The following is a 14,427-nucleotide window of genomic DNA, read 5'->3' as shown; positions in this document are numbered from 1 at the left end:
CGTTGTTTAACCAGACTGCTCTGGACATGAATGGCAGCGTTGATACATCCGGACACTTCAGTCGCCTGTCCACAACATCACAGTTCGTTTGGGGACTGTCGGTTCTGTCCCACCTGGTCTCCCAATGTTGGAGTCTATTATTAAGTTTGATGCTGGTGCATCAGGAGCAGTGGGGAGTCCACTTTAAGGATCTCTGGAAGGCATTCCGCCTCCAGGGATGGCACACATCCAAAGATTGCAGATGACTTGGATGAAGGAGCATCATCCTTGCAAGCCTTGGTGCTCCCTGACGTCCATTGGTAGAGTAGCGTCAGGCTTCCCTCTCGTGCCAGAACTCTGTCGACCGGAGTCTCCTCGAGGCCCTTTGGCGGGCTGCCACAGGACCATGTGGACTGTGTAGGGCCTATCGCAGTCAAGCAAAGGCGTCACTGAGAAACTGCCCACATGACCACATCCCAGTCGTGCATGGAGCCACAAGGGTGGTTATAGGGGGCTGGCATGCTCAAGCCGTCAGGACTCAGGTGCTCTAGCCTTAGTGCAATAGCCATTGGGTGACCAATCTCTGTCTGTGACCTCCATGCTTCCCGGAGCCTGTCATGGAGCTGCCTCAGACACATCTCTCATAGCAGGATTCCTCTCTCCCTGGAATTCCCTTGAAGCCCTAGCCCCTGGATTGCCACAGGACCACGTGGGCTGTGCAGGCCATTGGTAGACCGCACCAAGGGGTCACTGCAGAACTCCCAATAGGGCAACGTCCGAGCCTCGTGCAACCCCAAGGGTAGATGATCTGAATGGTCTAGTCTGCTCTCGTCTGCAGGTTTCTGGTTCACGGGTGCTCATGGCAGGTGTTCGGGTGGTCAGACTCCCACGGTGCCAGGGATGCCTTGTCAACTTCGGGTCTTGTTGCTGACTTTGGCTCCACTCAGGTGGTGCTGTGCTCCTCTGGTGTTTTGGGTGATACACCTCGTAAAGTTGACAATCTTGCTACATCTTACGGAAGGTCAACAAGTGCCAGTATCTTCAATGGCAAAAGGATGATTTGAGGTACTTCGTGGCCACTTGTGGTTCTTGCCTGGCATGTGCAGTTGGCAACAGGGATGCCATTGTGGTCCAGCAGCCAGTGACAGGTGGCAGGACAGTCGAGCTGGGAAGCGTGGGGCCTAGAAGTGGTTTGTGTATGCTGGCAGTTTAGAGTTGGTCCACCTGCAGAGGTGTCTCTAGTGACGTCTGCTCACCCCGGTGGCTGGCTTGTGGTGATGGATGACCTCTTGTCTGCTGGCATGAGTCCTCAGTCCTGTCGCTCTTCTTCTTCTTACGCTTGTGCACCTCTGGTGGTGTTGATCTTCTGTTTGACCAGTCTGTCACACCCTTCTTTTCTGGTTTTTCACATCATGGCGTCGGGCCACGTTCTTCTCGCCTGTCTTGTTTTTCTGAGGTGGCGTTGTGCCACAAGTCGCATGTTGCGCCACATGGACCTTTTGCTGGCTTGTTCTGCACCTCAGCTGGTGCATCTTGTTCTGTTGCAGCCTCTCACAGGCTGAGTCCTGTCAGTAGGACTTGATCCACTCTCCTCACAGACCTCTCACAGGTCTGATCCGTTCTGGTATCTTCTTGGTGGTCCACTCCGCAACTGCAAGGTCACCGTTCTTTTCCGCCATGTCTTTACTCAAGGGCGCAGTGCTCGCGCCTCAAGACTGCGCTGTCACAGCAATCTCGCCCGCCTCTGTCTGATTGGCAGGGTTGGTCACTTCTCCTGACCTGCTTAACGATGGGCCAAAGTTGGCCGTCTTGTGCTGTGGTATGGCCGGCTGGCACGGCCTGACGCGATTGGCGTTGCATCGTGCTCTCAGAGAGCTCATTCTGTCTCTTGGGCTCTTGCCTGTGCTGTCAGGTTTGCTGGCTGCGCTCTCTGTGCACCTCTGACATTGTCCCTTTCCTTCATGGGCACCTTTCACTGGCACATGACGTGCCCATCCTGCTGGCTTGCGGTGATGTCCATCCCTGCTTGGGGCATGTGGCACCATTTTCCTGTTGGTGGCAGGCAGCCGCTTGGTGCTCTGCATGCCTCTCACGTTCTCCTTTGTGCCTCATGGGGCACTTGCGCCCTTCTTACGCTTTTGCTGCCCAGCTGGGGCAGGTTTGGGCTGTAGCAGTCTCTCTTTTCACTGTGCAGTGGTTGCACACCTCTCTGTTCCTTTTGCGCAGTCACTGTTTGTGGGCGCTGCTGCCCTTCACCTGTGGACATGACAAGTATCTTGGTGCTGCAATTTGTTTGTTTTGGACAATGCTCATTTTATTTGTGACAAAAAACAAATCAGTACCTCTGTTTGGCCACTAGATGACACTGTGGCACTGTTCTTCACAGCAGGCTGTGACAGTCTTTCATCTGACTGTGGGCCTCAATGGTACATGGAGATGCTGGTGATTCCATTCACTGGTGGCCGGTGCTGCAGCTCACCTCTGCAGGTGAGTGCAGTTTTACGTTTCTCTTCTTTTTTTTTTCATACATGTGGTGGGGAGGCAGGCAACATGCTGTGGGGGTCAGCACTCAATGTAGGTCATTGCAGGTCTGTAACCAGTCCTGTTGCTTGTGGGGATGGGGCGGCACTGGGAACTTCTCCCATTCGTCGGTGCATGACAGCACCGTTGCGCCTCCCTCCTCGTGGCCACGGCAGATTTGTGAGCGCTGCGGGCCGTTACGGAATTCCTCTCAGGCTTTGGGAATGAGCTTCCCTCCGATGCGGCTGCTGCACAGGTGGGCCCTTGCAGCTTTGTCGGTGCTGTGTGTGTCTCTTGCCCCACAGTTGCAGGCACCACCAGTGCAGGGCTTCTTTATTACTGGGCGAGCCCGGCTTCCCTCATTGCAGGTGCAACCTTGTTCTCCGCCCCTGTGCCACGCCCCAGACCAGTGCAGCTCCATCGCCTGGGCGCTGCAAAGGCGGTGCCTGGGGAGGCAGTGTCAGGCAGCGGGTACTGGGTATTAGCGTGCACCTGGGGACACAGCTGGTGCGGCTCGGTTCAGGGGTGGCAGCGGGACGCTCTCTGCCAGCCTTATTTTCAGGGTTCTGCCTCACCTCTCGGGGGTTCGGGACGCTTTCAGTTCTTGCCGCCCCTGTGTCGCGCTGGCCACCGATTCACACAGTCACGCAGCAGACTGATGGTAGCAGTGGCATCAGACTGTCGCTGGTGGAAAGTCTCCTGTTCCTTTTTTTCCAGCACGGAGATGTGTCCCTTTTCTTTCGTTGGAGCTCTGCATACTCTTCCTCCAACGAGGAACAGCGAAGCGCTAGGCAGCATGCATGTATGGAAAGACCCACTCATCGTCATTGTAGTGTTGGGGGCCCTAGACCCTCATACTGCTGATGAGGTGACACGGACACGTAGTGTGGGTTCACATAACTGGCCCATGGCACCTGTGCCCGCCCCTTTTTATTAGCAGGGTCACCTGACCGGTGACACCTGTGATGGACGGGTGTGGGAGTGAGTGTAGAAGCCAGCCCTCAGCAGAGTGGCTGTTGGAAACACTATAACATGTCCAGCGGGACACTACACAAGGAAGAACGGTATACATATAGCAAGTAAAATAGCAAACCCCATCCCAGAAACCATTTCCAACTGGTCGAATTGCACTTGCACAAGTTTCCTGCTGGTATCAATCAAAGTAATAAACTGCACAACACTGTGCAAGTGTTGAAAAAGCACATTTGAATTGTTGCCCTTTGAACGCTGTGCAAAATAATATCTTCTTGATTAAAGCAAATACCATTACAGGACTTCAATATGGTATGTGTTTTACAAGGTTAGCCACGCATTTCTAGTCATTCCTCCCGCAGATGTGTTGTGAGATATTTGTTTAGAAATGGCTCGCCTCGTCTTCATGGCAAAATTAATCTTCATTTTCTGCGCGTAATTATCTGCTGGCTCCGCAGGTGTGCGCTGCACGTGTCATCCGACATCTGCGCGTGGCTGCCTGCCAAATTGTCTTGCTTGTCATTACATGATATGAGTCTTGAGGATTTCGTTGTTTTTCCTGTTTATTTATTTATTGTAATTTCTGATCAGCATCCGTGACTAGACTGCCTGACTGTTGATAGAAAAATGCACTCGCCAGTAAAAACCATGGGATCATGTTGTTTGTTTCGTGTTTGAGTTAGTCTAGTTCATACCAATTGTCATGGTCCTCGCATCTACTTGGCCTGGTAAAAGTTGTTCTCCTAAACCCTTTAAGGCTGTTGTGGTGCAAGTTCTGAAAACACTGTCCTGCCTCCAGCCTTTGACCGGATGCCACAAAACAGTGTTCATTTATCATCAGCGCTTGGGCCAGCACAGGAAGGCAGAGAAGGAAGAAATGGAGAAGATAAAGATAGGAAAACAGCAACAAATGGAGAAAGCATAGTTGAAAAAGAACCTACAAGTGTAAGATAGTGTACGGTGTTGGAAGAAAGAGGCGTGAGGTTGCATTAAGTCCAGGCCGCACTGATAGTCATTAACACCAGCATGGGCCAACGCTGACTGTGGGCTGCTAAGATTTTTTTTTTTTTAGAAAGAAAGAGTGAGTTCAGTAACTCGTAACTGTCGGCTCAGAATGCATGCTGACACATCAACAGAAGACCCAGGGAGGAGTCTGAAGAAAGTGCCTCAGCTGATGTTCTTGCAGCTGGTCCAGTCTCCTCCAAGGTCATGAGATGTTGAAATTCATCTGTTAGATTGTTGAGCCCTGAGGCTCTCTGCGTGATATATCCTGGGGAAGATGTAAATGGAACAAGTGAGACTACCTGTCATCTGTGTGATTCACAGGAAGGATCCCAAGATCCTCAAAGTCTCCCAGCATTGGTGTGTAGACAATGTTGAAAGCAGTTGACTGAATGAAAGTGGTCTTGATGCACTGATTAGTCTTCAGTCAGTGTGTCAAGATTACCAACATTCACCTCGAGCCAGAGGTAATTGAGTGCTATCACAAGCAACGATTGTGTACAGGCCCTGGACCAAAATCTGCTCAAGCTGTGTTGTGATGAGATGATGTGTATCGTCGATAATGTCTGCTATTGAGTGCTGACTTCTTATTCCAAGAGCTGTGCAGTGTAGTCCAACTAAGAAATGGGTCGGTAATTAAGGGGTATTTAAACTGAGAGTACTTTTCAATTATAAGCTCTTGTCAAGTCCCCAAGTCAATACTTTGACAAATGGTATCGACCAACACATCATAATCCTCACATTCTTTTAAAATGACCACTGGACAGGGCTGAGCAGAAGGAGCTACCATAGTCATGGCACTTATAGACTACTGCAGCATTATTTGCACTGGGGTACCTGAGAATATAATCGGCAGGTTGCAATGACAAGAAAATCTCCAAAAACCCAACCACAGACAGCCAGCCCGAAAAACCTGTCATTGGATCCCTGTGAATGCTGTCATCATGATTTAAATCATTTGCCTTGTGCAGAGGACCAGATTCTCCCAGAATCTCTCGCTCCACTGCATGCTGTCTAGAAACCTGTGATCGACATCTGCACACTTCATGAAACCACAAAACTACAAATGCCGCAAACACAGAGCGCGGCCTCTGGGAATCTTTTGTTATGAAATGTGCTGAACCCAGCACCGATGGCAAATCAGGACTATTCTGTGTGCCTAAAAACAAATTTCACGCAGCGTAGAAGTCACAATGAAGAATGTTGGCCACTACTGAGGGGATACTGACCTCTTCAGTTCTAATTCACAGAGACAGTTTGGTTCGCATTCTAGCACTCTAAAGTCACTGAAATGCGACAAGCAACACTTTATAAAACAATCAAATGATTAAGGGATTTTTGACATTGTTAGGAACTGTGCCGTCATATAGCACCTAAATCACAAACAATTTGCTATCAGTATGCATGACTGATTCTTCTAATATACCTGGTTTACTAGCTTAGGGGTATGTCAAAAGTTCTACAAGAGTAAATCACAGCAAAGGTTTTGTGAATTGATCCCAAGATGTTTTTAAAAGTAGCTGCTGGTTGAATGTCGTCCGCCTAGCTAGATGCCTCATTTTTACTGAGCAATGATTTCCTATTTCTGCCTCTATGGCAGGAGTACTGTCAAGCAGCAGAGAGCTTACGTATTATAGACTTCAGTCTGTCATGAATCTGGTCTCGAGGAAAGGTCTCCTTTCTGTAATTCTTGATGAGAGCAGTAGATTGTGTGCAGGAGGAAGGGAGCTTTAGAATTAAAGAAAGCTGGAGGAGCTAGAATCCGACTTTTTCTTGCAAATGAGTATCTCTTCCAGAATGCACCAGGATTCTTTCCCTGAACCTTATCTTTATTAATAAGACCTCTATGTGTCATTGATTATTGCTCATGGATCAGTCAACTCGTGAGTTCATAGTTGAGTCTCCATTTCCTTTCACCAATTAGTTCAAGATTTTCAGAGCCAATAACATTCTTTAGGAGACAGTTTTTCTGTATGGATAGTCTGGTTGTCTCCACATTATTTGGACTCAATTTTTCACTTAAAATCACTAGATACAGAGTGATAGAAAACACCAAAACTAAAATCTGAGCCAAAACAGGTAGATTTAGTTTGCTCTATAACCCTCTGAAAAAATGTCGAGGTCGGCGAAATTCTTTTCTATTTTGAGATCCACTTAGGGACCATTTTCGGGTTCACGGATGATGGAACAGTAATAACGATGGATTTCAGAGGACAATGCCCACCTAGATCCTTTTAAGCATCTGAGTGGAACATTATGTGTCTGGATGTGTGTGCTGTAGTTTGTTCTGTTCTGCTAGGGTGTTGGTTTATCAATTACTCAGCATCAAGGCGATGTTATGTTTTCAGGCATATCTTTGCCAATTAAATAGTTTTATGCCTTTCTTCCTGTACCTGGTAGGCTTAAGTTTGCCTCTTTATTGATATGTTCATTGGTGAAATGATATAGATGTCTCATTATTACTTGATTCTACGTACCATTGAGATGGGAAACGTTTTTATAGGTTGAAACCAGGTTGTAGGCAAGATGTTGCCAGGAGTTGTACCTTATGTGTGCTGTTTTGTAGGTTGAGGTATAGTGTGATCTAGATGTGCTGTTGAGTTGGTAAACCCTTAGAACAATTTCAAAGGGGTATACCCTTCCCATGTAAACTTCCAGGTAATACATTAAGGATCTAGAATATAGTGTGTCACTAGGAGTGTCTGGTCTTAGAAGCAAGTGCCCTCACCCACCTAAATGTGGCATGCTTCATCATCGGGCCTGCTTCTCGTTGGGCTGGTGCTGCAAAACCCAATGGGGCCCTCGAGGGGGAACTTTGCCGGAGACCTTTGGACTCGCCTGAGGAAAACTGGAAATGCTAGTGTATCCCAGTACATGCGAGGGAAGATTGGAAGTGAATTGGGGTTAACATTTACTATAGATACTTTGTAGTCTGTTTTAATAAGAGTCAAGGATCTATGTCAATGCTAAAAAACTATTTGGGAATCTAAGCGACATAATGATCCTAGTTTCTCCTCAGAAACACCATGTCATTGTGTGGGAAAAAATGTGAGATCAAATTAATTCAAGTTAATATAAGTTCTTGGTCGACATGTTTCACGACTTACTGTCAAAATGATCAAGTGGCATTTCATCAGGATGTGAATATATATATATATATATATATATATATATATATATATATATATATATATACATATACCTAATCTTTACTTAGAGAGAAAGGGTATCCTAATGTGTATGTGTGTCCCCATCTGTGTTAAACAAATACCATGAAAATTGGTTGGATGACAAACTTACACTCCTAGGTTCTCAGTACTAGTGACCCTCCTATAATAAGGATTTGGCTCCTTGTAGATCGTGGTCGTATGGTCTCAGAATTTTTCTTGAGAGTGCGATGGTGGCCAACTCACCGACCCCTCAGACGCTCCTTGTGACACACTATCTTCTAGGTCCTTAATATATCACCTGGAAGTTTACATCAGAAAGGTAGACCCACTACAATTGATCTATTGTATAGGAGACTGTTTTCTGGACAATCTAAATCTCCTTGTCCTCCTACGTTGGAGAGTGGTAAACCCTTAGCCAGCTCTAAATCTTGGAGACCTGTTGTACAGAGGATGGTGCCAGTGTTGTGTCTAATGTGTACTGCTCGCATACATATGAGTTTTTAAGTGATACACTGTTACCAAAAGTGTGGTCCGTACTCAGATATGTTAATAATGCTTGACATTGATTGGGGATTGGTTGCAGAAGTCCTTGTGATCTAAACTGCTCAACCTCTGGTCACCTAAGATCTTACCGCTGTATTTATTTTTATAGGTTTACCTGTGAAGCTGTGCAGGTAATCTTTAAGAAGGTTTGAAATTAAAAAGATAATATAACATTTTAAATGTATCCAAAAGTTAGATGTTGTTGGTGAGAGCTGATGTGAATTCAGAGATTGCTGTAACATAGTGTTGGCTGTCGGTGGTGGTCTGTACATCAAGTGAAATGTGATGGTCTCTGAAGGAGTGATGGGTAAATGAATGGACAGCATGGTGAAGTGAGCGCTATAGGTTGTAAGGTGGGTTTACATAGAGTAGTGAAGAAGTAGTAAATATTCGTTGTAGTGGAGACCACAGATACCAGTAAAGCTTTGTGTGCCACCTCCCCCCTCCGCCCCACGTGCCGCACCCGCCCACCCCTTGTGACTAGCAGCACTAAAAAGGGGTGGGCGGGTGCGGCACGTGGGGCGGAGGGGGGAGGTGGGGACTGGGGAGGTGGGGAGGGGGTACACTTAATTATTTTTAAAAAATGTAAAATGCTGCGCCGCTCCTCTTGCTCCCATCGCTGCAGGCAGGCACAGGCTCCCACCCTGGCCTGCAGGATTGGCTTGGAGCGCCCACCCAGGGCACTCCCAGGCAGACTGGAAGCCTGTGCAGGCTGTGTTGCTGCGCTGGAGAGAGCCTACTGCGCATGTTGTTTGGCCGGCCCAAGACAGCCAGCCAAACACACATGCACTCATGAACAAGTTTGCTTTAGATCGCCAAGCAAGTCCTCACACTCTGCCTCTTGTGTACTCCTGCAAGTCCCTCCAATCATTTTTGGCAGTCCAGTTAGGGAGCCAGGGCCTTTTCAGCCCATGGTTCGATGTTATGGAATGGCATTCATGAGTCTCTGTCAACCATTGGTGAATATGGCTTCTTCTGGATGACCCTTAAAACACAATCCATCATACCACATTATTTTGCCCCAGTGTTTAACCTGTTTAAAGTCAACAGGCGTTCATGTCCCACTGTAGTCTAGGTTAACATTAATTCAGCACCTATATTAGGTGCTACATACTAGGATAAAAAATGCACTTATATTATATTACATCACATTACATTATGTTACATTATGTTATGTTATATTATCTTGGATGGCATATTAAATAATGGTTAAATAGAGGCTCAACATTATTATTAAATGGTATATAAAAGCAAAGCCTTCTCTTGCTCTGATAGCGCCCTGTGTGAAAAGCCATGTGCCCCCTCAGTGCTGCTGGTGAATACAATGAGACAGTAGGTGTCCCTTTTATGTTTACAGGTCAATCTCTGGCTGACTGTATCAGAGAAATGACTGGGCTCTGAAAACAAACACCTCTGCGCATCCCCCAGCGCATCTAATTCATAGCTCCATCATGCTGGTGCCAAGTTGTTTTTTGAGTTGGTGTGCAGTGGTAGGGGTGAGAGGGAGATGGACAGGCAAGGAAGGGGGCTGATCAATTCTTACAAACAGCACTTGTGGCATTTTAAATTAAATAATGACTAAAAGCATATTAAACTGAATCAGATGAGCGAAGTGAGAGAGACGCTTCTGTTTGCATTAACTGCTTCTGAATGACTAAGTGACTGAATGACAGCATTTACAGAGTGCACAAAAACCCAAAGGGCCAGATTCATAAAGATGGAAACTGCGCAACTCAGCAAGACAATTTGCTGTGCTGCATCACATGGAGAGGGCAGGGATGTGCCATATCTAATAAGATATTGCACATTCCAGCTCTCTCCCTGCGCCGGTGCACCCAATTCAGCCTTTTTCTGTTGGAGGCACCCTTGCGCCATGGTGCAAAGGTGCCTGCATTGCAGGCAGGATTGTTTTTGTGCATGAAAAGACATCTTCCTGCAGAAAAACAATACTTAGAGGCATTGTCCTCTTTCTGCCTGTGCTGTGGAATGCCCCTGGGAAGTCATACCTTTTTCATGCATTGCCAGATTTACTAGTGTTAGTAAATCTGGAAATGCACATAAAACCATGGGTGGATGTGTTGGAACACTTGCGCTTCACCAATGGAATGCCTTCCCATCTTAGAGTAACACAAGGCAGCAGCTTGTGCTGCCTTGCGTTACTCCAGGTATACTATGCCACGCAGTGCCACGCAAGGCGACTCTCCGTGGAAAAGTACTTCTCACTTAAGGCTTGCATTGCCCTTGCATGATGCAAGTCCAACACATTTCTTTCATAAGTCTGGCCCAAGCGGTCTCAGCAGCTGTCACATGATTCTGCTGAGCCTGATGCCCACTAGCTGACGTCCATCATAATAAAGGAAAGTCAATTAAAAGAAGGTGCATTAACTAACCCCATATGTGCTCTGCGCATGACTAGAAACATTTAACCCTTTCATAGCAACGTTAATAACAGGTGCAGTTATTAGCAGACTCTTGATGAACCTTGGGAGACTGAAAAGCAGGCTTGGCTCTGACATGTTTTTAATCTGTAACCTGCAGGTTACCCACAAAGCTGTACAGCAGGTTATTTTACTGTGAGTTGAACTTAACTTTGAACTGGTAGGCACGGACAGGTCTCCACAGCAGGTGCATTAAACCGCCTACATACCCTAGTTGAATGTGACTCTAGTACGACTTACACACTTATCTCCCATCAGGTGCAGTTGCACCAAGCTACACCATCCCCATGTGTCCGTGATGCTGTGAAAAGGGACACCAAAGCGTCGCACGGCGGCAAAAACGCACCCTCTCGTTTATTCTGTGTGTCAGACTCGGGGTTCTTTGGCTCCTCTTCTGACAGACACAGATGGGAGAAGCTGGTAAATATTGATTTAGTCTGAGGCATGTTTAAGGGCGCGCGCACAGACACACTGACGCAGCGCTTCTGATGACCACCAGGGGGCAATATCCGCGAAAGAGAAAGAGACGCAGTTCCCTGGCTCTCAGTTAGAGCATCCACGGTCTTCGCGGCTGCAGCTTCCAGGCAGGTGTCAGCAATTGTGATTATTGTTTTTATTGCGGTTTGTGTGGTTTGCAAATATTCTCTCCCACTCTCTGCCCAACAAAAGATAGGATGGGGACTGTGTCACTTTCAAATGGGCTCTGGATAGGAGGGCACCGGGGAAAGCAAGAGCTTTGAAAGCCCTGGTACTTTGGAAGGAAAACAAACACACACAAAAGGCAGCGCTGGCAAAGGGGGCGGCATGGACCAGGAGAGGAAATCAGCCAAGCAGTATGGATCGCTGGACTCAACCAAGTGGAGTGCAGTGGAACCAGGCAAAGGTAAGGGGGTGCCAGGCTGTGTTTTCTCTTGTATGTTATGTAGATACAGCAGCGAAATGTAGATGCAAACATGTAGATGTATGTGCAAATGTAGATGTAACGCGCGTGCACACCCACATACAAACATGTTTGTATTCATGCATGTGCTTATATTTATAAATATCAGACATACTATTACTTATCACGCACATGTATGTATGCATGTACACACTTAAAAAATTTGCCTCCTGCATTGTTTCTTTTTGCTTTGCCCTGTTTGCTCAGGTACTCCGTAGAGTAAAGACAACATAGGCAAAAGCGTGGGACAGGGTTGTGTTGGGTGATAGTGGGTGAGAGACAACAGAACGCTCCTTCTGGCTTCACAGATGCCACAGGCTCAGGATGTGCCCGGCAGAGCCTGCCCTCATGTGTAGTACAGACTCAGGCATTAGCTTCCCCCGGGTTACAGCCTCACCACAGGATCTCGCCTGGGGCACCACTGGTATTTTATCCCACAGCCCCACATACCACAGGGTTAGGCTCTGGCTAGCAGCGCTGTGGTGCAGGTTTCACAAATATCACAGGTGCAAGCATTAGGCAAAGGACCTAAGAGTGCACAGATAAAATAAGCTCAGCGCTAGGCAGCAGAGCTAGACATTCGTGTTAAGCATCTAGCACGGGCTCTGGCTTGAACAGCAGATGCATCATGCAGGTTAGACTAATGTCACAGTGCAATCTTTAGGTTGCAAAGCTATCCCTCAGGTAGCATTCTCCGTCTTCCAGGTTCTACTGGTGCCAGAGGTGCATATTTTATATTTCATAGCTAGCACTCATACAAATAGCTGTCAATTAAATGTTTCCATTAGGTAAATCCAATATCCTTATTACACCCTACGTATCTTGACAGTCTCTCCTACATAAAGCAGTCTGTATTCTTTGTCATAGGCTAAGTCACAGCTTGGGCTATACCATAACACCCTCCAGTGATGAGAATGTACCTCTCCTCTGGGCATATTCCGTCTTCATCTGAAACTTCCTGTATTCAGTCTTGTAAAGTAGTCAGTCTTGACCTAGTCCTTTAACTTGTGTAGTGTGGGCATCCATAGGGAGGATTAATACAGTAACATAAATGGGATTGCATTTTTAATATTTCAACAGTCTTACTGTCAGAATACGAACAAACATGTTTTACATATTTTTACTTACTTATACGATATAATATCCCATGTGATCTAGTGACTCCCGATGTAAATGTAGAAAATCTTACCTACGATGCAATGACTCCCGCTGTAGAACCTACGATGCAATGAATCCTGCTGTAGAACCTACTGTGCAATGACTCCCGCTGTAGAACCATGCAATGACTCCCGCTGTAGAACCTACTGTGCAATGACTCCCGCTGTAGAACCTACGATGCAATGACTCCCGCTGTAGAACCTACTATGCAATGTCTCCCGCTGTAGAACCTACGGTGCAATGACTCCCGCTGTAGAACCTACGATGCAATGACTCCCGCTGTAGAACCTACTGTGCAATGACTCCCGCTGTAGAACCATGCAATGACTCCCGCTGTAAAACCATGCAATGACTCCCGCTGTAGAACCTACTGTGCAATGACTCCCGCTGTAGAACCTACGATGCAATGACTCCCGCTGTAGAACCTACTATGCAATGTCTCCCGCTGTAGAACCTACGGTGCAATGACTCCCGCTGTAGAACCTACGATGCAATGACTCCCACTGTAGAACCTACTGTGCAATGACTCCCGCTGTAGAACCATGCAATGACTCCCGCTGTAGAACCTACGGTGCAATGACTCCCGCTGCAATGCCTGCGATGAGGTCGGGGTATACTGAGCCAGAAGAAGAAACCTGCAGATTGCCCACTACACTCTCACTACAAATTCTGGCAGTAGGCGAGCAGCAGCAGAGCAGCTTACAGGCACACAGCGGGCATCAAAGAATTAGGCACTTGCTTTGCAGCCCAATCTCACATGCCTGTTGTGTGTCTCTGAGCAATGGTGGTGGACAGGCCCTTCCAAAAGTGTTAGTCTTTCCTTGGCTCAGGAGCTGACATCATCTTGTCCTGTAATTGACAAGCCTCTCATTAGCTGGGTATAATGCCCTTGCTATGCCAGTTTCTTTTTCCCTTCCTTCAGCTATTTTTGTTCTTTCTCCTGTGAGCTCCAGGTGAGCTGATGCGCATTTTTTGTAGAAGTGACATAAGCACTGATGCTTTTAAAAATGCCTAAAACTGGGTCACTATTTCTATTGGATTATGTCGATGCCTGGTTATGTTTTCTAGTAATGTTTAACTGGTAGCATTTGGCACCCATACAACATTTGCTGTATAGTAACAAATATATTTTAGGAAAAGAAAATTATCGCCTCCAAGCCACTGCAGATGAATATAGGCTCAGATGCTCTGTACATTTTGAAGGAATTATTTTGCCCCCCCACCACTTCCAAATCTCACCAATCATTATTGTTAAAACCATCAGGAAACTAATTTATCACCACTTTTACATGATCATGCGTAGCCATGAATGAGACTACTGCAAATGGAATTCAAAATACTCCACTTGTGTGCATTAACACTTGCGTTGCATAAAAACACACAAATACAGGCCAGTGCAAAGCCTAAAACACAAAAGGTACACTCCTACCACAAAATAAATAGACACGATGTAATTTACAAAAAGCTATTACAACACACAGAGGCACAAAATAAATCGGGTACAAAAAGTAGCTGTATTCTGAGACAGCCTCACATAGAATGTAAAGCGTGGTACAAAGGTACATAGTAAATATTGCAGGCAGAAAAATCAAAGGATGGAGGGCAAGACCTACCATCTGCCACACTTGCCACATCACTTTCAGGGCATAACAAATCACTGGATGGCATGCAGTTCGAGACACTCATCTGCAACTGCAAAAGTCCG

At 46.6% G+C, this 14,427-nt stretch overlaps 1 protein-coding gene across 4 annotated transcripts in view; it reads left to right on the top strand.

Moving 5' to 3' along the window:
• Window positions 1–2,401: 2,401 nt before the first annotated feature.
• LOC138246083 (bMERB domain-containing protein 1-like) overlaps window positions 2,402–14,427 on the top strand; it is a 340,342-nt gene continuing 328,316 nt past the window's right edge. For 3 of the 4 annotated variants that reach the window (XM_069200306.1, XM_069200303.1, XM_069200305.1), the window contains exon 1: window positions 11,170–11,507. In XM_069200306.1, the coding sequence (XP_069056407.1) occupies window positions 11,429–11,507 (79 nt within the window). In that variant the 5' untranslated portion in view covers window positions 11,170–11,428. Of the gene's footprint in view, window positions 2,467–11,169; window positions 11,508–14,427 lie in introns of those variants that run through there. The other variant, XM_069200307.1, reaches the window with a different exon arrangement.

The sequence above is a fragment of the Pleurodeles waltl genome, chromosome 7 (assembly GCF_031143425.1).
Source record: "Pleurodeles waltl isolate 20211129_DDA chromosome 7, aPleWal1.hap1.20221129, whole genome shotgun sequence".
In the NCBI taxonomy this organism is placed as follows: Eukaryota; Metazoa; Chordata; class Amphibia; order Caudata; family Salamandridae; genus Pleurodeles; species Pleurodeles waltl.
This window is presented reverse-complemented; position numbering and strand designations above follow the sequence as displayed.